Source organism: Fusarium musae, chromosome 9 (genome assembly GCF_019915245.1).
Source record: "Fusarium musae strain F31 chromosome 9, whole genome shotgun sequence".
In the NCBI taxonomy this organism is placed as follows: domain Eukaryota; kingdom Fungi; phylum Ascomycota; class Sordariomycetes; order Hypocreales; family Nectriaceae; genus Fusarium; species Fusarium musae.
This window is the reverse complement of record NC_058395.1, coordinates 2,699,546-2,721,391: the sequence shown is the minus strand read 5'-3', so window position 1 is coordinate 2,721,391 and position 21,846 is coordinate 2,699,546. Positions and strand designations below refer to the sequence as shown.

Genomic DNA, 21,846 nt, shown 5'->3' with positions numbered 1-21,846 from the left:
CGCCTTCAAGCAATCATGGGACGACTAGATATCAATACAATGCAAGCAAGCGACTATATAAGCAACCTGATTTGCTCTTCACATTGAAATATGCAGTGATTCGACTTGATTAGCTTTGATTGGCGCTGAGCTCCTTGGCTGGTAGTTTAATCTGAGACATACATGGCCGATGACGTCGGTTTTTCTCTGCCTCAAGCAGATGGAGGATCAACCCAACCAGAGATCTGCCATCGAAACGCTGCGCTATCTGGATCAAATGTCTCCGCCCATCTCAATATTTCCATTTGACTGGGCCGTATTGGCAACCAAGAAGTTTCTGTATCCATGGTATCGACTCTGGAACTGTAGAGAGTACCTATCTGATCCTGGTGTGATGGGCTTGATGAACCAGACATTCGCGTCATTCGTGTCGCCATCCGGGATCTCGACAGCTTCCCATTGCGTCCAGGACATTACCAAGCGCATTCCAGTTGTGTCTTCACTAACCCCCAGGGCATAACTGCTACTTGGTTCATATTCCGAGAGGTCATTTGGAAAAGAGCAATTCGCTTGGCAACTTCTGCCCAGTATCCAATGATCTGCTTCTCAATTACTCATATTCTGTTTAAGCGTTCAAAAGAATGTCTTATACAATTTATTTTGAAGTTAAAGAGTAGCTAGGAAACACAGAAGCTCATTGAGTGAGGAACAAAGCAAACAGTATTAACATCTGACAGTATCCTTTCGTCCACGAAACGGTATCTATACCTTACCACTTCCAGCCCAGCCTGGATTACCTCAAAGTCACCCTCTTGGCCTTCAGGCCATAGAGATCAATTAATGACTTAATTGGTTTGACTTCTGTTAACCCCGCGATGAAACACGTTCCGACAAACTGATAACACTTACCAGCTTCCCGCACAACGGCTACTTGGTTGAGGCCGTTGAGTAGACAAACCAAATCGCCCTCCTCAATCCTCGGGGGAAACCTCCCAATATAGCCCTTCTTCGTCTCAGCTATGGCGTGGTTATAGGGCTTACACTTTGCGCCGAGAAGCTCAATGTAGCGACGTTCCTTCATGTATTGGTCTTCGTCTTCGTCGTCGTCGGGATCCTTGACAATTAGGCGAGGGCACAAAGTGAGAGAAGGAACACTTACAGGGACTTGTGCAAGAAAATCTGTCACGTAACAAAAACGGGCCAACACAGCTCTAGAGCACTGCTTTCCCTTCTGGAATGGACGATTGAAACGAGCCAAAAACTTCAGAAATTCCAGGCCGTTTTCAATAGGGAAATCAGTCTCTTTGCTCTTGGAAACCGCAAATGGCTCGAGAAGATGACGCAAAGCAGTCAATGGGTGGCCCCCTGATGTGTAGCTCTCGTGACGTAGAGCAAAGTCCAAGGCCCAGGTTATTGGCAAGCCTTCTGAATGGCGAAGCTCGATTCTTCCGTAGTCAGAAACTCTGGGGCCTATCATTTTGATGCGATCCAGAATATACAATGTGACCTCCATGTCGGGACCGGTTATTCTTTCGTGAGGTTCTTTTTCAAAAATACTCTCAATATCACTGTTGCCTGGAAAAGCCACTGCGTCTGCAGCACCTCTAGTAGATGGTTTTGATTGTGCCTCTCCAGGGAAGTTTGGACCCCATGACGGCATATCAAGGTCAGCCTTCCAGCCATAACCAACTCCTGCAAACATGAGAAGGCCTAGAGGCCCTCCCAGGAGATCGTTGGACAATGGTTGGTCACGGTAGACTTTGAGATACTCCGCCATGAATTCCCTGCTGACAGATCCAATAGACTTGCTTGAACTATAATCAGGGACAATCTTGAGCTTTGTGATACCAAGAAAGCCGTAATAATAATCCTTGGGGTTGGTTGCACGAGCATCTGATGAGTGGCACCAGACATTGGTTTTGAACTGATTTTGGCCCAGCCAATTGCCAACAGAAAGTCCTTGATCTCGACGTCCTTCGAAGATGTGGTGTAGAAGCTTCCAATTTTGTTTGTATGCCAATGTCAACTTGAAAAGCTTTTCTTTCTGGCACAAAAGAGAATTTGATGGACTCAAGATCCATCCCAACCAGGCTGAAAAGTATTCCAACGTCTGAAGTGAAAATGACCGGGATCCACAAATAAAAACTGCTTGTTTGGCGAGAATGATTTCTTGTCGTATCCATATGCGACTCCAGTACGGAAGGTCAAAAAGTGGTTGAGCGGGACCCCGATGACATTGCCCTACTATTTCCTCCACTACGCAGAGCGAAGGGTACTCCTTAAGCCATAATAAATGACCGTAAACCTCATCGCAAATCACTTGAAAGACTAAGTCTTTAACTATCTGTTGGAACCTGTGAATCCTGGAAGACACAAATTCCGATAGAAAACCCACGTGGTGGGAGCCTTTGATCACATTGGCATCGAGCTTCCTAGCCTGGCTTTGAAGCCGATCCTGCCAATTTCTGACTTCCCGACATAGGCTTATCAGGTCATTTTTGCAAAACTCGAGTTCCGAACCATATGGGCCTTGCAGCACCCGTTCAGTGACTGTAGTCGCGTGTTCAAGTGCTTTCGTGAGCTCATAAATCTCGATATACCCAACTTGCCTGGGTGTTGTGGATGTCGTATCAGCGACTGAAAGTTGCTTCATATCGTTAACTTCCTTGAACCTTTCCAAGCGATCATGTAACTGTGCAATACAGTCTCTCAACCTTTGGTGATTGTTGCAATCTTCCACATTCGCACAACGGGTATACCGCTCGAAGGCTGTGATTTCTATAACATCGATGGCAGCACCTCTCGAATCACTCAGAGATCCCAGCCAACAGAGAACAAGACCGCTTTGTGAGTAGATTTCTCCCATCTTGGCAACTTGGTGGCTCTTCTCAGCATCATCAGTTTGATTAATGCAGATGGCATCCACCCATAATTTCTGTCCGGCCGCGTGTTCCGATTGACTGAGGTGCTGCGGAACGCATCTCAAAGCCGAGGCCAAAGATGTTGTTACTGGGTGTTTTTGTCCGTTAACAAGAATATCCTCGGTGTTTTCAGGATCGCCCCAGACATAGGATAGTGCATTGAATGCTAGTTGATCATGAAGCTCGGCGACATGCATTTTACACGATACCATTTCCGTGGTCGACGTGATTGTCAGTAGCCTGATCTGGTTACCAGATAATTTGAGGCTGCCATAAAGAGACGATCCCTCGGGAGATGGCGGGGCGCCATCCTCTCGGGTAACATCAGGGGTATGCGCTTCTGAGGAGCTACGCTTGATTAAAACAGAGTTGGTAGATGGAGCGGTCAACTTACGCCATGATTCATATACAATTTACTAACATCGTCTGGCCTATGGGCTCGTCAAATGGCTTAGAGTGCAAAATTGGAAAACAGAAGGAGGATAAAGATGAGTCCTGCTAGGGGCTTGCAGTAAATGCACCAGGAATCAACAGATTTATAAGTCTATCAGCAATGAAACAAGTTTTGTAATTTCACTGATAAGGCATACTGCCAGGCTGTGAGGCTAACTGGTGAATTGGAGATAAGAAGTTGGTGGCAGCCAATGACAATGTACTGAATGCAGTGAGATTGCTCTGGCCAACATGCGGGCTGCTTTGGTGCGTGGATCATCGGCTCCAAACGACATACCCAGGCCCCCCAATTTGTATATCGTTAAAATAAACTTCCCCAGAGGAATGATTAAGGTGGTGTTTTGGGCAATTCAATTACTTGACCCTGCTGCTTCATTTTGTTTGCGCAAACGTGATTCGGTCGCGTACCATCTCGTCCAACGAGGACTTATCAATGGATACAACTAATAGGTAGCAGTGGTAAAGGGTTTTCAAGCTTTCCAGCACTATGGCCAATCACGAAACAGAACGTTACATGTCCCCACGTGTTAGGCAGACTGCACCTGAAGAAGGTAAATTATCAGGTAAGTAATTATAATAAAGAGGCTATCATACGCAGAGCAACCTATTTTACTTTAAGTGAACTAATATCAAGATAAAAAGAACGTTAGTGTAATATATAGACTAATAAGAACTAATTACGATAGCTTATACAGTGATATATAACTAGTATCTAAACCGACTGACTGGATCAGTAAGTTTACAGACCCGGAGGAACTGTTCATGTATCCAGACGATTTTGTCCCTGTGCAGCTCACGACAGATAAGCTCCCCGCCCTCCTTTGACAGCACTTTGATCAGGCTATTCAGGTGAAGCAGTGCGTGCGAGGGGCCTTGAATCAGTATATGTCGCTTGTAATCAAAGAGACTCATTGCCTGGTCCCCTCGGAGATACTGGGTACGTATAGCTTCATCCAAGTCTTGGTCGTGGTAGTTGGGGAATCTAATCGCTGGGTCGTCCAAGTCGTGCAAACCCCCGTGATTTCGGCGGTTGCCCAGGTAAAATGGCATGGACCGACAGATTGAGTCCACCAACTCCCTGCCGTTATTAGGATCTGGGAAACTGGAGTCCTTCGTAGCAATCAAGATGGTTTGCTGCAGCGCCTCGGAGGGTGCCTTGGTAAGCAGGTAGAACTGCATCCGCAGGACCATGAGCTGGCAAACGCGCCATACATTCCAGATGGTGGCGATCTGGACGGTTGGGTATATATCGCAGAACCCGAAGTAAGCTAAAGTGTCTTCTTGGGGTATTTTATAAGGCTGCCACGAGGGCGGCACTAAGTAAATCCAATCCAAGAGTTGTGCGTTAACGGATGAAGCGTCCTGCCACCAAGTCGCGAGGGTAAGCCCATCTAGGTTGTTCTTGGCTAGCTCGCACATAAAGGTAGATAGTCTCTTTTGCAAACCGCCAATCGAGAGCCCGATCAGGTCCAAAACTGCATTCGGGCTCGCTGGCATAGAATAGTCCCACCCTGCATCGAACCAAACATCCAGACTCGAGGTATCGTCTAGTTGCAGTTCCATATAGTTCGACACATCGCAGTGCCGCAGGTAACCCCTCAAGTAAGCACGACAATCCGAGTCGGGGACACTCCCGGTGCCATGATCGAGCAATGCACGAGCCCCGTCCTGGTGTGCGCGCATGGTATGCTGATGCGTCGATCGAGCAGCGATGCTCTCGTAGAAATGCATCAAGATAGCGCTGAGTACAGTACTGTCCTTTAACCGCTCGAGGGGGTCATCGAGAGCTGCTTGCAGGCGGCTCAACGCTTTGGTAAATGGAGGATGAGGCGTTCGAAAGGTGTTTGTTGGGGATTTCCATAAGCTCCAGAGCTTCGTTGCCACGGCGGCCAGGACGGTCGAGAGGACGGAGTCGGGATGCTCCTTGGCTACGGCGGGGAAAAGAGGTTCCAGGAAACCCTGGGTCGAGTTGAAGCTGCGTCCCAAGCCTGCGATTGAGGTGAGGAAGAAGGAGACAGCAAATGATTCGTCGCTGGGGGAAATCATTGCTGGTATGACAGCCTGCATTACCCATTCAGGTGTTATCGACTTGCGAGGGCTTCTGAACCGTGATGTCGATGGGAGGAGCTTTGCACCAGCGCCCTGGTCCTTGAAACGAATCCCGCCTGTCTTTTTCGTTAATTCGTAACCTCCACACACGCGTCGCAGCCGGAGACATTCACGACAGCTTGGTCTGTTCCCGTCGCATTTGACTCGTCGTTTGCGGCATGTCAAGCAGCCCTTTGAGGGGCCATGGTTGACCATGTCTACTGCGCAGTAGGCCGATGTATGTAGCTTCTAGTCGCCACGCGGTCTGTTTAGTTTGCGATTCGTCGCATCCAGGGACTGAGTTAAAAACACCGTCATGCGGAAATTAAGCAAAGTTGCGAACGAATCATAGATTTCCAAGTTTGAGTGCAGATCTCGTCATAGTGTTTGCGACGGGAGAGGCGCAAGTAAGCTGTCGGGTGGCTGAGCTAGAATTAGAGAGGGGCGAAGGATTACAAGGCCACCAATCGCAAAGAAATTGCTTTATACGTCCTAGTCGCTACTGTAAGCGCTAGGAAAACACCAATCGCAAACAGGCTTGATGCAGGGCTGATGCATAGTGTAGGTGTAAGTTGGTTATGGGTTCCTCTCGCAGGAACCGATTGCGAGAGCAAGCAATGGAGATAAAAGGCAGGCCGTCGTCAAGAATATTTCAACATGATCAATGCCATCATCAGCCACTATACCCATCTTCACCATACACTTCCTTCTGATTCCCCTTCAAAATGAAGTCAACTTCCCTCTTCACTTCTATTCTCCTAGGGGCAACCATAGCCTCAAGCTCCATTATTCCCCGCGACTCTGCGCCATCGCCCTCTCCAAAAGAGCCAGAAGATCCTATCATCCTCCTGAGCAAAGATGAAAGCTTCCATTTCGAGCTGCTCTTCACCCTCGGAAACACCGTATTCGGGGCTGGCGACGTCAACGACGTCTTGGCCGCAGCCAAACACATCAAGCCCGGCAACTTCACCAGCTGGCTCGAGACCTTCCACGCGTTAGCCGAATACACCAAGATCCAAGCTGAGGATCCGGACAATGCGTACGATCCATTGAACGTCCGGGAAGCCTGGTTCGCTGCATCAAGCTACTACCGTCAAGCCGACTTCTACAACCACGCGAACTGGACGGACCCACGAATCAATAGCTTCTGGTTCGAACAGCGCTCTGCGTTCGACAAGGCGCTTGCTGCACTACCCGTTCCTGGCGAGCGTATCCAGATCCCGACCGACAACTACACTATCGAAGCAATCTGGTACACAACCCCTGCAACCGATGCGGTCAAACGACCGACCTTGGTTATCGGTAACGGTTATGATGCAAGCCAGGAAGATTCCTACCATTCGTTCGTTGTACCAGCCTTGGCGCGTGGCTGGAATGTCATCACCTACGAAGGACCAGGGCAGCCCACTGTTCGCCGCAATGATGACATTGGTTTCATCCCTGATTGGGAGAAGGTTCTCACGCCGGTGATAGACGAGTTAATGAGTCACAAAGGCTGCTTCATCGATGAAGACAGACTTGTCCTTGTTGGAATTTCAATGGGTGGGTATTTAGCTGCGCGTGCCGCTGCCTTTGAGCCTCGAATCAAAGCTCTTATTCTCAACGGCGGCGTGTGGGATGTCTACGAGGGTTTCTCCAGTCAGCTGAGCCCTGATATGAGGGAGGTTTTTGATGCGGGCAAGCAAGAGGAATTTGACGAGGCTGCCTCATCGCTCTTCGGTAGCCCACAGGTACCTACAACGGTGCGCTGGGGTCTAGAACACGGATTGTGGTGCTTCAAACAGCATTCCCCGTATCTGTGGCTCCAGTCGCTTAAGCAGTACACTCTCAAGGACGTGGTTGACAAGATCAACGTACCCGTCCTTGTCATCGATTCTGAGTTTGAGGGGTTCTTTGCTGGCCAGCCGGAGGTTGTTAGGAACGCACTTGGCGATAGGGCAACTTACAAGTTTTTTAATGGAACAGCTGGATATCACGTCCAAGTTGGAGCTGGGCAAGAGTGGAACAGGTACCAGTTTGCCTGGCTAAATAAGATATTGGGATAAGTATATCTGTTTAATCTTTAGTTAAAATGAATTCATTAGAAGATAGCAGAACATCAAAGCAGTGTATAAACTAATGCGAACTGACTTAAATGGCTTATGCAGTGATATACGGAATGCCAGTCAACAGAAATCCGCGATTCGTCAACTCAGGCGCCTTCCTGGGCTTGTTGGTGTTGTAAGGACAAGGCTCTCCATTCCTCAAGACCGGAATTCCTCCAACATGCATAGCATTAGGCCAATGCGTGGTTCCCTGCAGGTTCTCAAACGCAGCCTTCTTCCTCTTCAGATCCTCCTGCGTAGCATCCGCAGCAGGCATGTAGCACGTATAAGTGCAGAACCTGGGCTGCGTACCCTCAGGACTAACATTGTAATGAGGAGTGCGAGAATCCCAAACAATAAGATCTCCAGGTCCCGCATTGACCTTTTCCCATTCACAGCCCTTGTTCTTCAACCACTCCATACCCTCCGCTGTGAAACCATACCACTCATGAGTCCAAGCCCAGATCTTATTCGGCTCATCCTTAAAGTCCCTGTGAAACTCTTCACTGAGGAGATGTGCTCCCTTGCAGACGATCAAACCACCGTCTTTATCACCGTTAGGGAAGATGTTGACTAGACCTTGCAGACAGCGAAAGCCAGGGTTCTCGGGGTCTTGGTCCTGATGGGGCCAGGGCTTGTTGACCTTGACGTCTTTGCGGTTGGGGAAGGATGTGTTGACAGCGTCGAAGGAGACGATGAGGTCTTGTGTGTCGTAGACGCGCTCAAAGGCTTCGATGACGCCGGGTTCTTGGCGGATGGCCCAGGCGAAGGATTCGTGGGCGACGCCGTAGCCTGTGATCATGCCTTTCTCGGTGATAACGGGGAGTGTCTCGGTTTTGATGGTGCTGGGGTCATCGCGCTTGAAGCCCATGCCGCCGTTGCTAAGTAACTGTGAGTATGGTTTGTTTTTGGTGACGGCGTGGGGGGACTTACAAAGTCTCAAGGTATGTGAGCATCTCATCACCGTATTTCTCGGCTCTCTCAAGGGGGATAGCTCCCTTGATGACGGCAAAGCCATCCCGGTAGAGATCATCTCGCCAGTCGCCAAAGACAGTTCCCGGATTGGCGAAGAGTTTGTTTGGGCCTGAAGGCTTGGCCTGGATGGGCTTGTTGGAAGTGAGTTCGGTAAACTTCAGAGCGGAGGTGGCTTGGTAACCAGCGGGCTCAGTGTTAGCGACCATTTTGGTGAACAGAAGAGCGAAAGAAATTAAAGTCAAATGTTGATTTGAATCGGTAAGATATTATGTGAATACAGTTATCAATCTCAGATACTGCTCTGTGTTGTGAGCTGTTCGAACGTTTTGGTTTGAGCAAGTTCATCTGCTCTTCTTATCCTTCTCTTCACTAGGCACGTTAACTTGCCACCAGAGTTATCAAGTTGATTCCGATGTGTAAGCGTCGCTTCGGCTCGGCATCCCGGCAATTCTCATTCTGCCACGCGCTCAAGTTCAGGCTCCGATTCCGACCCGCGCCATATGCAGTGGGGCCGACAAGTCCACAGCCCGGTTCGCTACATCGGAATCCATTTTAGCATCTCAAGTATCGACTATGAATAGGCTCGCAAATGCTTGCAAAATTAAAGTCACTCAATTCCCAATCAAACCCTTGTCATCGCAACCATCATGCCTCTCACAAACCTCCCCTTCACAGTCCCAATTGAGCCTATCGGCACTCCTAAAGTCGGTCATGGCGGCTATGTCGGATTCAACCCTCACTCAGAAGTCCTCCCAGCAGGTTGGAAACACGAGAGTCCTCAGGCACGATCATTACCTTCGCCTGTTCTCGTAGAACATGATGTAGCGTTCAAGATGCGCGATGGTGTTACGCTATACGCTGATGTGTACCGTCCACCGAACACGGATGAGCCTGTTCCTGCTATTATCTGCTGGTCACCTTTTGGAAAAAAGTTCAATGGCATTTTGTCTCTAGAACTCATGGTTCCTTGGAATCTGGGTATTGCATCGCAGACACTTTCTGGACTGGAGAAGTTTGAGGCGCCTGATCCTGCTGATTGGGTTCCTCGCGGTTACGCTGTTGTCAATATTGATTCTCGTGGATCAGGCGATAGTGAGGGAACCTTGGTCATCATGGGAACTCAAGAAGCCGAAGATGGCTACGACACTATTGAGAGCATCGCCAAACTCCCATGGTGCAATGGTTCTGTTGGTCTAGCGGGAAATTCTCATCTAGCTATTGTTCAATGGTTCATCGCAGCACTGAACCCACCCAGTCTCAAAGCTATTGCTCCCTGGGAGGGCTGCGGCGACTTATACCGCGAGCAATTTGCCCGTGGTGGCATTTACGCAGGCGATCTATTTGACAAACTCATCGTGAAGTATATGATGCAAGGCCACAGCGGCATTGAGAGCTTCCGAGAAATGTTCAAACAACATCCCCTTGCGAATGAGTGGTGGAACGACAAGCGCCCCGACATGAAGAAGATCAACATCCCCACTTACATCACCGGTACATGGACCAACACAATGCACGGCATGGGCGCTATTCGAGGCTGGCTCGAAGTTGACACACCACACAAGTGGCTTCGCTTCCACCCTTGGCAAGAGTGGTATGACATTTGGGGCAACGAGCAAGCGAGGACTGAGTTGCTTGACTTTTTTGACTACTTCCTCAAGGGCAAGGACAACGGCTGGGACAAAGTACCAAAGGTCCGCACGGCTGTTCTGCGCTTTGGTAAGAAGGAACCTCAGTCATACGAGAATATCGTCGAGGACAATTTCCCCATTCCTAGAACAGATTACAAGAAACTGTATTTTACGCAGGACAACAAACTCTCTCTCGATCAGCCAGCCGAGAGATCAGTGGTCAGTTACAACTCCGAAACCGAGGATCAGGTCAGTTTCACATATCGCTTCGACAAAACAACAAGATTAGTCGGTCTCCCCAAGGCAGTTCTCTACATGTCCTGCCCCGACTACGACGACATGGACGTCTATGTCACCCTCGAGAAACTCGATTCCAACGACGAAGTCATGATGAACCTCAACATCCCATGGAAGGGTATCCCCAAACAATCCTTCGAAGAAATGACCCCCCAAGAAAAGATAGAAGTCGTTGTGTATCGCGGTCCAATGGGTGTGCTCCGAGCATCGCATCGTGAGATCGATGAGAGCAAGAGTATGCATCCGCACTGGCCCTTCCATCCTCATGAGAAAGTTGAGAAGATTACTCCTGGGGATGTTGTGAGACTTGATATTGGTATTTGGGCTATGGGTATCGAGTATGAGGCTGGTGAGTCGCTTAGAGCTGTTGTTTGTGGGAGGAATATCGGTGTGAGTAATTTTGGAAGTCTGGAGCATCTGGATAATCATGGGAAACACGAGGTTCATGTTGGTGGAGATCATGCGAGCCATGTTATTCTGCCATTCGTTTAGATAACCATCTCTCAAGACTAGAAATTTTCTAAGGCCAACTCGATAACTCTTAGCCCTTCGGCGACTACTTGCACTCGCTCTCCTAAGCTAAGACGGAGATAACCCTTGTAATCAGCGACTCCCCCATCACTAAAACCCGCACTCGCTGGAGTAACAGCGGCGCCAAAATCATCAATCAGCTTGTCTGCAAACGTAGCCTCATCAATAGAATTGCCATCTGGCCCTGAGAAATGTATGAACGCTGTTCCCGCACCTCGCGGACGAACCCATCTGCATCGGTCTGAATTTCTCTTGACAAACTGTCATTAGTTCCCGGAGTCTCTCAAGTCATCACAAACCAGATTCAAGAACATATCGCGCAAGTTCCGGCATGGATGATCCAAGACATCAAAGCCACAGAAGCCAACAAAGAATACACAGCGGACCCTCACATCACATCGACAACAATTAATATACACTAATTGCCACTGCTGGGGCTGCCCAGGCCAGACAAAAATCGTCTTACGTTGTACATACGTAGACGAAACGCCAACGAGGTGGAAATGCTTTTAGTCGCTATCGAACAAAAAAGAGAACGTCGTTTTCAATGCTCATGGGAAGGTCAGGATGATTGAGCCCTATGTCCTTGCTGCAGGTCATGGCCGGACTGCGCATCGAGAGGTCATTATGGACATTTTAGAAGAGGATGATGTTTTCAGGTCCTATTACCTTTTATATATGTGCGTATGTAGCTATCCTCGAGACAAATGAGGCTGGAAGTCTCGAAGAGATGCATGTAGTCAACTCACTTTATGTTGAATCTATGTTCCTTGGTGCTGTCGCAAAATGCATTGTGTGAATGACTGATATTGATGCAGCTATGGACAGTATGTCTCAGAATTGAATAGAATAAGACATTTTTCTCCAGCAGTTCCTCAATCGATTGAGATGGTAAAAAAATAATTCCCGTGTCCTAAATGCACGTCCGTGTGTTTGGAGGTTAGGTGGGGGAGCATTCGGGTATCCGGGTAACCGTTTCAGAGGCCGGGCATCCGTAATCCTGAAAGCCGGCGGGTGATGTTGAGGATAAAGGGCCAGAGTACTGAGCGGCAACTCGAAGGAGATTATTCTTTATGATTTACATAGTTACGGTAGGTATAAAAAGGCCAGAACGGTTTCCAATTCGGAGGATATTAACACAATCATCCTTACAACTCAGACTCAGACCACCATTTCTTCACAGATATACTAATAGTTCGCAATTCTTAACCTCATATTTCAGTACATCAGAACATATTCAATATGCCAAGCAGAATTGTAATTGTGGGTGCTGGTTTCGCCGGAGTTTGGAGTGCCCTCTCCGCCCAACGTCTCATCAACCTCAATAGCAAAAAGCAAGACATTCAAGTTCTCGTCATCGCCCCCGAACAAGCACTGATCCTCCGTCCTCGTCTATACGAACTCAATCCCTCGATGATGAAACAACCCCTCGGGCCACTTTTTACACATGCCGGTATTGAGTTCTTCCAAGGAATCGTGGAGACAATCGACACAAACTCACAGACAGTTCATGTCAAATCCGCATCTGGTGACAAATCTGATATTACTTACGATCGGCTCGTGCTTGCAGCTGGGAGCACAGTTACCCGACCCAAGAGTATTACCGGGCTTGAGGAGTATGGCTTTGACATTGATTCAATCGCCGCTGCAACCAAGCTTGAGTCTCATATCAAGAATCTGGAATTCCTTCCCGTCAGCAAAGCCCGCAACACTGTGGTTGTCTGTGGCGGTGGCTTCACTGGTATTGAGATTGCGACAGAGCTACCCAACATGCTCAAGCACATTAAGAAACCGCGCATTGTACTCGTTGAAAGTGCCTTAGTCGTTGGGCCTGAACTTGGAGAAGGGCCGCGTCCTATTATCATGAAAGCTCTCGAAAGCCTCGGTGTTGAGCTCAAGCTCGGTGCTTCTGTTACTTCAATTGACCCAAGTGGCGTCAGTCTTTCGTCAGAAGAGCGGATTGAAGCGATGACTGTCATCTGGACCGCTGGCGTGCGAGCAACGTCCCTCGCACAACAAATTCCTGGGCAGAAGGATACGCTCTCCCGACTTTGCGTCGACCAAAATCTCCGTGTCCCTGGCTGTCCTTGCGTATTTGCAACCGGTGACGCCGCCCATGCCGCCACTGATACTAAAGGCAATGTCACCATGCCCTCATGCCAACACGCCGTTGTCCTCGGTCGTTTCTCAGGACACAACGCAGCAGCAGACCTCGTCGGCGAACCAACCATTCCGTATTCTCAACCTGGATACGGCACTTGCCTTGATCTTGGGCCTTGGGGTGCGCTGTTAGCTAATGGCTGGGAAAGGGAGGTCACAGTGACCGGTCAGATCGCGAAGCAGGTGAAGAGATACGTCAACCAGAAAATTATCATACTTCCGGATACCGCTAAGGAGGCCCTATATGCTGCAGATCCAGCTTCTTATGACTCTGAAAGTCGTCTTAAGCGTGTGCTCGGTGTGCTGGGGTGGACATTGCGCAACTACGTTGGTAACAACAAGACAAGACTTCCCTAGCATGGGAAATGATCTGAGATGCACTTAAGTATCAGCTTTTCGGGTTTTGGTAGACACAAGAGCTCAGAGTGTATAGAACTGCAGCATCCCTTAGGCAAGCGAGGCCCAATTAAACATCTTGTATTATATAGGAAGTTCGAATTCATTATGCAAGATGTACTGTAGCTGCCAAGCACCAAGCCAGCTGATTCCTTAGCTCTGACATGACCTCTGGTCAGACGAGCATGGTTCCCCAAATTCTAGTCGCCATTACCCCACGTTATTACACATCACTTTCAGCCAAGCCATGGAATGGAATACAGCATTACCAGGGGAGTCTAGTCATAGTGTGTACAAGAAACGAAAATCGCAGCCTTTACACACTAAGAAGCGGAAACGGCAAGTATCGGCTTATCGCTGGTTCACAACTGTCGCCAAGGTATTTGGCGGCATTGCAGCACGTTTCAGTAATCTTGTCTTGATTTGAGGTTTTTCGGCCTCGCTATCGTCGAGATCTCGTCTTGCGATATCAGTAGTTTCTTCCTTTTTCACAAGTGATGAAAAGGTTAACGACGATTCATGGCATTTAGCAATCTGGACTTTTCTTGAGGCCAGCTGTCGGATCGGTTCCGCCATGCGCAACCATGGTTGGCACTGATGATGTTACTGTGCCCCGGTTCAGCTTGTTTTTCGGGAACGCCGACTGGTCATGTACAGAAGACAGAATATAGCTTGGTGGTCTGCTGAAGTGCAGGTTAAGCGAACGCCATGACCAACATCTTATTAACTCATCTACTCACGACCCGCTGTTTACTCGGAGACGAAAATCAGTTGAAGGGGCCGTAGCATGGTTTAAATCACTCAAAAGATGAAAATATCGTGGTTTTATGGCACAGAGCCTCCCCCGTCTCAGAATCTGGAGTGGCAAGTGAATACTACCTTGCTAGAATGGTAAGCGGGGATGAGAATCAGGAATGTCGAAATTGCCCAAACGTCAGCTCATCAACAAGGAGATACTCGTTTTACGTAAAATTTTTGAAGAAAGGAACACGTCTTATTGAGGGACTATTTACATATCAAAACTTAGATTCGGCGCATGTGAAAGTCGTACGTTCTGTATGAACTTCGCCTTGATCACCCTATATCTCAACATTGAGCATCTGGAGTTCTCTATCCGGCCAGGGATTGGCGTCACAGAGAAGAATAATCAGCCTCTGTAACTATCTCATGTCTCCCATTCAAGTCAGTGCGGCTCTGCAGTGTACATCAACCGTTGAGACTTTAAGTGAATAATGATACCGCTAACGTAGCATGCAATGGCAGCTGACATTGTAGCACGCTGGGACGACAACAAGCCGAGGACGTGTTACAAGAGAACTGTATAACCAATCATTGCATCGAGGCTTCGACAACAAACAACAGAGGCCCCAAGCAATTTTCATGACCTTCCAGAAAAGGAAGCTCCTGTAGGGAGTGTTGGACCAGTGGCCAGACGGAAAGATATGCTTATCCAGACGTTCCCGCATTTTCAGGCTCTGTGGGGTAGTGCCAAGGTCATCGTGAGTCCGCATCCCCGATAGTCACTATTATACTGGCGGCATGTAAAAAGCTAGATCTAAATGTGATAGAATTTCATACTGGTTAAAACAACTCGATAGTAATGGAGAGAACCAAGACATCAGATAGAAGCCAGCTTCTACTATCGAACTATCTTGGCCATACTGCAAATCGTTCATTGAAACGCCGTCCAAGTTAGTGACTTTCCCAGTCGCACATAGGGAAGCGTCCGCTTCCCCGCATATAAGACCAAGTCTCCTCCCTACTCCCCAGCTCCCTTTTCCACTAAACTTCCTAAACTTCCAGTGGGTATGGGGTAAAGTGGGCAAACTTGGAGGTGGAGTCCTCCCAGCGTCCCTCTCAGAAAAAGGAGAAGGCCTAGCTCTCTGCCAAGTCGTCCATGCTGTCATACAATGATACCCCATCACTCGCTGGTACGCGCCAAGAGATAGGACGGCTTGCGGATAGGTTCATCCTCTGCTCCGCCAAGCAATCGATGATACAGGCCCAGAAAACAGGTGACGACTTGCCAAGAAATTCTCGCCTCGTTTGGTAGGGTAGTTATAAAAATGCTGGAAAGCCCTGCCCCCTTGGCACTTTTCTTCATGTCACACTCGTCGCGCTCCTTCTTGTGATCTGCGACAAGGTTTACGACCTCCAGCCAGTCCTGCAACTTGATATTCTTTATTGTGTCGCCAGAGAATCTGCTAGTTAAGTATGGGGTTCAACTTCAAAAGAGTGGTCGACTTTATCGCGCCTAGCGCAGATAAGGAAGACGATGGCCGTGATAAATGGCCCTCGCGCGCAGCCTTTGTGCTCGCTGCCATGGTGCGTTATACCTCACTATTCATGTTTGAGTCGTCGACATGACTTTCAGGGCGGTGCTGTTGGCCTCGGCAATCTTCTCCGCTATCCCTCCGTCGTCTTCGCCAACAATGGTCTTCAATGGTTCATTCCGTATCTCATCGCCCTCTTCTTCCTCGGAATCCCAGTTCTGTGCCTCGAGATCTGCATCGGCCAAGCCTACCGCGGCAGTGTCGTTGTCGCCTTCAATGGGATCAATAAGCATACCAAGGGTGTCGGCTTGGCCGTCATCATGAACGGATTTATCGTTGCTACTTACTACGTCCCTATCTTGGCCTGGATCATGCATTATTTTCGATGCTCTTTCGAGAGCCCTCTTCCCTGGACCGGTCGCGGACAGGAATTCTACATGCAGGATGCTATCGCCAATGATGACCCCATTGTTCCCGAGGGTTCTGGATATGTTGAGTATCCTGGCACTGGCTTTGTCGGCGAGACTGTCGGCTGGGCTGCCTTTATGTGGGTGCTCGTGTGGCTGTGCATGTTCAAAGGCGTTGGGACAACCGGCAGGGTTGTCTACTTCACGATGGGTCTGCCCGTCATCATGATCATCATCATCCTTGGCCGATCAGTTTCTCTCCCAGATGCCTCGACTGGCATTAAGTATTATTTTGGTGAGTGGAATGGTGAGAAACTCGGCAGTGGCGGTATTTGGCAAGCAGCTTGCGGACAGATCTTTTTCTCCATCGGCGTGGGCTTTGGATATTTCACCTCCTATGCTTCCTACAACAGCAAGCATGCAAACGCCGTGCAGGAAACTCTGATTATCGCAATCTGCAACTCTCTATATGAAGTTGTTGGTGGCTTTGCCGTTTTTGGTGTCATTGGTTTCTTGGGTTACTCTCCTGACGACTCGTCCATCTCGCTGAGTACTTTTACCGTTGGCTTCTTGACTTACCCCCTTGCATTGGCGGAAATGCCGGGTGCCAACGTCTGGGCTGTTCTATTTTTCCTCACGCTGGCTGTTCTTGGCCTCAGCTCCGCGTTTGCTCTCAGCGAATCCCTTGTCACGCTCATCTGCGACTGTGGACTGGGTCGCAAGTTCTCGAGAGTACTGATCACCACTGTCATCATTCTTCTTTCCTTCCTCCTCTCCCTTATATAATGTACCAAATTCGGCTTCTACCTCCTCGACGCTGTCGACACCTGGATCAACAATCTCTCACTCATATTTGTGGTCTGGTGCGAGTGTGTATGTGCTACGACCCTCTATCGCTATAAGGATGTCGTTGGACAGATTGGATGGACTGGGTACCTAGTTTATAACATCGGTTACGTCTTGTCTATGGTACTTGGTGTAGCAATCGGCCATGCCGTGAGCCCTGCTGCTGGTGCAGGCGTTGGATTCGGCATTTTCATTGCATCTAATATTCTCGCCATCATTCTTTCCAAGTCCCCCGACTCTAGACCTCCTGGATTCTTTGGCAAGAACAATGTACTGTCCAAGATGTGGTGGTTCTCATTCTACTCTGTATGTAACACTTTAGTACTTGGCAGAACTTCTACTAATACGCACGCTTCTAGTTCAACCAGCTTCGCCGAGATCTCAACATCGTCGTTGGAGGTGGAAAGAGATGGAACATCCCAGTCTTCTGGGGCTTCGTCCTCCGATACATCTCAGCCCCAATCTTGGCAATAATCGTTTCTTTTGCCTTCCCGTTGTTCTACACCAAGCGAAACGACCCGTTGCATATTTTCGCCTTCGCGTCCGCTTGTGGCGTTATGTGTATTGTTGCCGCTGGCTTCATTCTCCCGCGATGGTTCGACGTCTTCGTCCCTCCTGAGAAGCTCCATCTTAGTGATACTTTCTATGCCCCTCAGGTGGTCATGGCTCCTCTCGAGGTTCACCGCGATGAGGTCATTGAGCATGGACAACATGCTGGGGAGGGACATGTCGAGCCTTACCCGAGGAAGAAGACAGAGGCCCAGAGCTTCTGATTCTTTTCATCTCCACTGCATTATATGTATCTTGAGCACATGCAAATTATCAGTCCGTAGCATAGTTTACCAGACACACCAAGTAGAGAAATTCCAAGGCGCCGCGGCCCATTTGCAGTAAAAATATATTTGAGTGGCCTGCTCGACGCAGTGGCTGACCTTCGAGTAGCCCATGTGACTATCAGGCGTTATCAGGCTCGAAGGCCAACCATGTTGCTCCAATTAGATGATGCGACTGGCTTGCACAAAACTTACGTTCAAATGATATTGCTTCATAGATTGGCAACGTCAGTAAATCCTTACTAGCCTAGGCATACAGTCTGTATAACACTTATAAAGTAGTCTCTAAGATCTCTGCTCTGTACTGAGTCGGTCTATGGCCATGTTACGCTATTATCGCGATGACTGTATTCATCAGTATCCTAGCGTCCCTCAGCCTCTTTAAATACATCATCGCTCAACGCCCAGACTTAGAGCATCAGACCTCCCCAGCATCAATTGCGATCTCATTTCCTCCCACAGTGATTCGTAGCCTCCCATTTTCGCAACAAGCCCAACTATGATATCATCCGCGCTCTCGGCGACTCGCGCGCCCGCATCAACCAGTACTTTCAGTACCTCCAGTAACACGTGATCTGAATCTTCAGAAGCTATCGCGTCGAGTCGGGTATGGTATACTGAGTGGCACAGTGCCTTGAGACAGAGTGAGATGCTCGTCTCTACATGGTCATCCTTGACGGCTGCATAATTTGGGTCGGCACCATAGCTCAGCAGGATGCGAACTGTTTCGACTGTTTCGGTCTTGATTTTACAGCCATCGCAGGCATCGAGACAAACATGCAGCGGTGTACCCGTGACTGTGAAGCCATACTCGTCCACTGAAGTTTGATGGACATCTGCTCCAGCCTGTAGGAGGGCGGTTACCGTTGTCGGAGATTGCTGCTTGGCTGCTGCATGCAGTGCGGAACTACCAAAGTCATCTACATAATGTGGATACGCATCATGTTCCAGCAACCTACGTGTCAGGCGTGTGTTTCCTCGTCTAGCGGCTTCGTAGATGAGGGTACGACCCGACCGCGTCTCACAGTTGATAGCACCCGTCTGGCGCAGAACCTGGAGGTAGCGAGTCTCCTCATTTTGTATGGGAGTATCGGCCGCGATGAGAAAGCCTCCCTGGCAGAAATAGTGTCTTGGATCAGGATGAGTGTTGGCGTAGGTTCGAAGGCATCCCATGATTTCCCAGCTGCCTGCTTCTTCGGAACAGAGAAGTGAAAGCTGGAAGCAATCTAGCCCGTCTTTCCCTGCATCGTATGGATTGGCCCCTAATCTCAGTAGGGTGTCAATGACAGGGATGCTAGCAGCTCTCTGTACGCAAAGCTGCAGGTGTGTCACTGAATCGATATTAGCTCCGGCATCGAGAAGCAATTGAAGTATGCGAGTCCAATCATCAAAGGGAAGTGGTTGTAGCTCATAATATAGCATCGTTCGATCTCGGCTTTCAGGGGTTGAGACCGAGGGGAGTCTCTCTGACACCTTACATAGTTCGTATAAACTGTCATGATATGGATCTATACTCGAAGAATCAACATCAGGCAACTCAAGCCAGGATCAGTCATGCTTACCCAGCAAGGGACCCATATTCACAGGCTGCTTGATTTGTTTCAACAACTCGGCTATAAAATCCCAATTGTGACTTTTCAAAGCCAATGACAAAGGCGTTTGCCTAGAAGGCGTTGTGCCAATTTCCCAATCACACACAGAATCCAGGGAGCCAAGACTCGAGAGCCGAAAGACGACCTTCATGCAATCTCTTCGCTTTTTTCTCACAAGTTGGACTTCATCGGGTGTGACGAGCTTCCGAAGATCGAAGTACTTCCAATGAGCCATCCAGTGCAATGCCAATTGGCCGCTTTTGTTTGGAGATTCTATGCTTAACCCGGCGGTGCACAACATTTGTACGACTGTAGCATTACAGGTTCGTAAGGCGTAGTGCATAAGCGAGTTGCCTTCCGTATCTTGAATATGGATTGAAGCTCCTGCGGAAACCAGTAGCTTATATATAGTGACTGCTTTCTCTTCATAGGAGGCCGTCATGAGATCCATGATTGGTGTTCGCCCATTTCTGTCTCGAGCATTGACATCAATCTTGTCGATTCCAAGGAGCAGTTTGACTGCTGCTTCACGTTGGTTTCGACAAGCTCTGTGTAGAGGTGTTTGCTCACAAGTTCTCTGTGCATTGTTGACATCTGCCCCTAGGCCGATCAGGGCAGCCATGCCCTCGACCCAGCCAGATGCTGCCGCTTCATGAAGAAGAGCAAGGCTATCAATCCCGGAGGCCTTCACAAGCTTGATATCAAATACCAATTTGATAATAGGCAAGTCCTGTGACCGCGTGGCATGAATCAGCAGTTTATCCACAAACTCAAGAAATCCAACATCTGGTTTTCCCCACTGGTAGTCGCGGTCTGGCCTTGCTCTTCTTCCGTGATCAGCTTTGAGACTCTGCCCAAAGGGACCATAAAGTAACGGATCAAATGTATAATAACCTTCATTCCTTTCCGGAGGTTTGTCTTCTTTCTCACGAAAACTCTGCTTTAGAGCGCTGAAGATGGCGGAAAACATTTCGATATCTGTGCCATCCGAGTAAAATTTGAAAGGACTCTCGTTTGCTCTAGTTGTCAAGGCGCGAGCTCTCTCAACTGTCAAGTCGTCCAATGACGACAGTGAGAGTACTGGCGACGTTTCGTACTGTCTAAAGCGTGTCTTGAGATCTAAAAGCCGCTTCACAATTTCGGTTTGGCCCGCGGATACTGCCCAGTGAAGTGGAGTGAGTCCTTTCTTATCGCATCGGAATGGAGCGTTATCATAGCGCCAGAGCATTTCAATGATATCTGCGTGGCCCTTGAAAGCTGCCCAGAATGTTGGCGTCCATCCTGCAAGATCTGGAAGATCAGGACTGGCTCCTGATCTGAGAAGAATCGCAACTACACTCTTATGGCCCATGGACACGGCCCAGTGCAAAGGCGTCCATCCGTGAGAGTCACTCTTATTTAGATTCTGTTTCTGGGTGCTTGGAGTTCCCTGCCGTGTGTAACTCAAGCTGCGATCAATGTAAGTTTCAAACCCCCAGAATGCGGCCACGTGCAGAGACAGCACATTTCTGGGACTAGATTCAAACACAGACTCGGAGACACAAGTATCGAGGTGCGCTTTGAAGTTCAAGAGTTGCCACGAGCTTTCCCGAAGAACATCATTCTCTAGAAACCCCGAAAGCTGGTCGAAGCATTCATCTTGGACTTCTTGAGCGTGATAGCCATAGAAGTTCGCTGCATAATTGAGGAAAGGCTGCTTTTGGCAACGCTGAGTGACGTCCTCGTGGGATAGACTGCGGCCCTGGCGCATCTCAGTGGTTGACATGTACGAGATGCAACTGCGAACAATCGTCAGATGGGGCCGCTTATCCATCCCTTCGGGTCGACTCTGTAGGAAGTTTCGCGCAGTCGAGTGTATAAACTGGACAGTTTTCTCCGCTCCCGAAACTACAAGCAGTCCAAGGCATGATGAGATGATGGCTTTAGAAGGATGAAGATCCTCAGGGTCCACTTCAACCATGCCTTGTTCCGCAATGAGGGCGTGTTGAAGCTCGACCAGTCGCAAAGGCTCCTTGACGTAAGAAATAATGTTCAATGATTTCAAGGCAAGATCCCTCAGACTAGGGGTTTGCTTGACTATACGGTCAAACGTGCTTAGGTATGCCTCGTCATAATTGACGGGTAACGAGATCAGAGCTTTTCGTATTTCCTTGATGGTGAGCAGGCTGGTGATGTGATCCATGATGAGCCTAGCAAGTAGGAACCTATCAAACACGTCAGTCTATCAGTATCTTAGAAGAGTGCCGACTGAACTTACGACCCCGCCGCCCTTTTCACAATTGCTGATACGATATCCGACTTCAATTCTGTCCCAATTGACTCAACATCAACTTCTCCATGCTCTAACCGGTAGTTGACGTAGAAATCCAAGTCATGTCTGGTG

At 48.8% G+C, this 21,846-nt stretch overlaps 9 protein-coding genes across 9 annotated transcripts; 5 read left to right on the top strand and 4 right to left on the bottom strand.

Moving 5' to 3' along the window:
- Positions 1-741: 741 nt before the first annotated feature.
- On the bottom strand, positions 742-1,756 carry J7337_012088 (uncharacterized protein; the record flags this gene model as incomplete). Its single annotated transcript, XM_044829618.1, has 2 exons — positions 742-767; positions 889-1,756. 2 exons carry the CDS (start codon positions 1,754-1,756, stop codon positions 742-744), a joined length of 894 nt encoding a protein of 297 aa, XP_044676293.1.
- Positions 1,757-4,058: 2,302 nt separating this feature from the next.
- On the bottom strand, positions 4,059-5,657 carry J7337_012087 (uncharacterized protein; the record flags this gene model as incomplete). The annotated part of the gene is made up of 1 exon (XM_044829617.1): positions 4,059-5,657. The coding sequence occupies one exon, from the start codon at positions 5,655-5,657 to the stop codon at positions 4,059-4,061; it is 1,599 nt and encodes a 532-aa protein (XP_044676292.1).
- Positions 5,658-6,166: 509 nt separating this feature from the next.
- J7337_012086 (uncharacterized protein) lies at positions 6,167-7,486 on the top strand (the record flags this gene model as incomplete). Its single annotated transcript, XM_044829616.1, has 2 exons — positions 6,167-7,105; positions 7,172-7,486. 2 exons carry the CDS (start codon positions 6,167-6,169, stop codon positions 7,484-7,486), a joined length of 1,254 nt encoding a protein of 417 aa, XP_044676291.1.
- Positions 7,487-7,580: 94 nt separating this feature from the next.
- On the bottom strand, positions 7,581-8,706 carry J7337_012085 (uncharacterized protein; the record flags this gene model as incomplete). Its single annotated transcript, XM_044829615.1, has 2 exons — positions 7,581-8,406; positions 8,459-8,706. 2 exons carry the CDS (start codon positions 8,704-8,706, stop codon positions 7,581-7,583), a joined length of 1,074 nt encoding a protein of 357 aa, XP_044676290.1.
- A 441-nt stretch (positions 8,707-9,147) lies between these two features.
- J7337_012084 (uncharacterized protein) lies at positions 9,148-10,917 on the top strand (the record flags this gene model as incomplete). The annotated part of the gene is made up of 1 exon (XM_044829614.1): positions 9,148-10,917. The coding sequence occupies one exon, from the start codon at positions 9,148-9,150 to the stop codon at positions 10,915-10,917; it is 1,770 nt and encodes a 589-aa protein (XP_044676289.1).
- A 1,281-nt stretch (positions 10,918-12,198) lies between these two features.
- On the top strand, positions 12,199-13,443 carry J7337_012083 (uncharacterized protein; the record flags this gene model as incomplete). The annotated part of the gene is made up of 1 exon (XM_044829613.1): positions 12,199-13,443. A coding segment is annotated over one exon (1,245 nt), but the record flags the coding sequence as incomplete, so codon positions are not given.
- A 2,283-nt stretch (positions 13,444-15,726) lies between these two features.
- Positions 15,727-16,978, top strand: J7337_012082 (uncharacterized protein; the record flags this gene model as incomplete). Its single annotated transcript, XM_044829612.1, has 2 exons — positions 15,727-15,837; positions 15,887-16,978. The coding sequence occupies 2 exons, from the start codon at positions 15,727-15,729 to the stop codon at positions 16,976-16,978; spliced, it is 1,203 nt and encodes a 400-aa protein (XP_044676287.1).
- A 180-nt stretch (positions 16,979-17,158) lies between these two features.
- J7337_012081 (uncharacterized protein) lies at positions 17,159-17,811 on the top strand (the record flags this gene model as incomplete). The annotated part of the gene is made up of 2 exons (XM_044829611.1): positions 17,159-17,344; positions 17,398-17,811. 2 exons carry the CDS (start codon positions 17,159-17,161, stop codon positions 17,809-17,811), a joined length of 600 nt encoding a protein of 199 aa, XP_044676286.1.
- A 450-nt stretch (positions 17,812-18,261) lies between these two features.
- Positions 18,262-21,645, bottom strand: J7337_012080 (uncharacterized protein; the record flags this gene model as incomplete). The annotated part of the gene is made up of 2 exons (XM_044829610.1): positions 18,262-19,188; positions 19,570-21,645. 2 exons carry the CDS (start codon positions 21,643-21,645, stop codon positions 18,262-18,264), a joined length of 3,003 nt encoding a protein of 1,000 aa, XP_044676285.1.
- Positions 21,646-21,846: the final 201 nt, after the last annotated feature.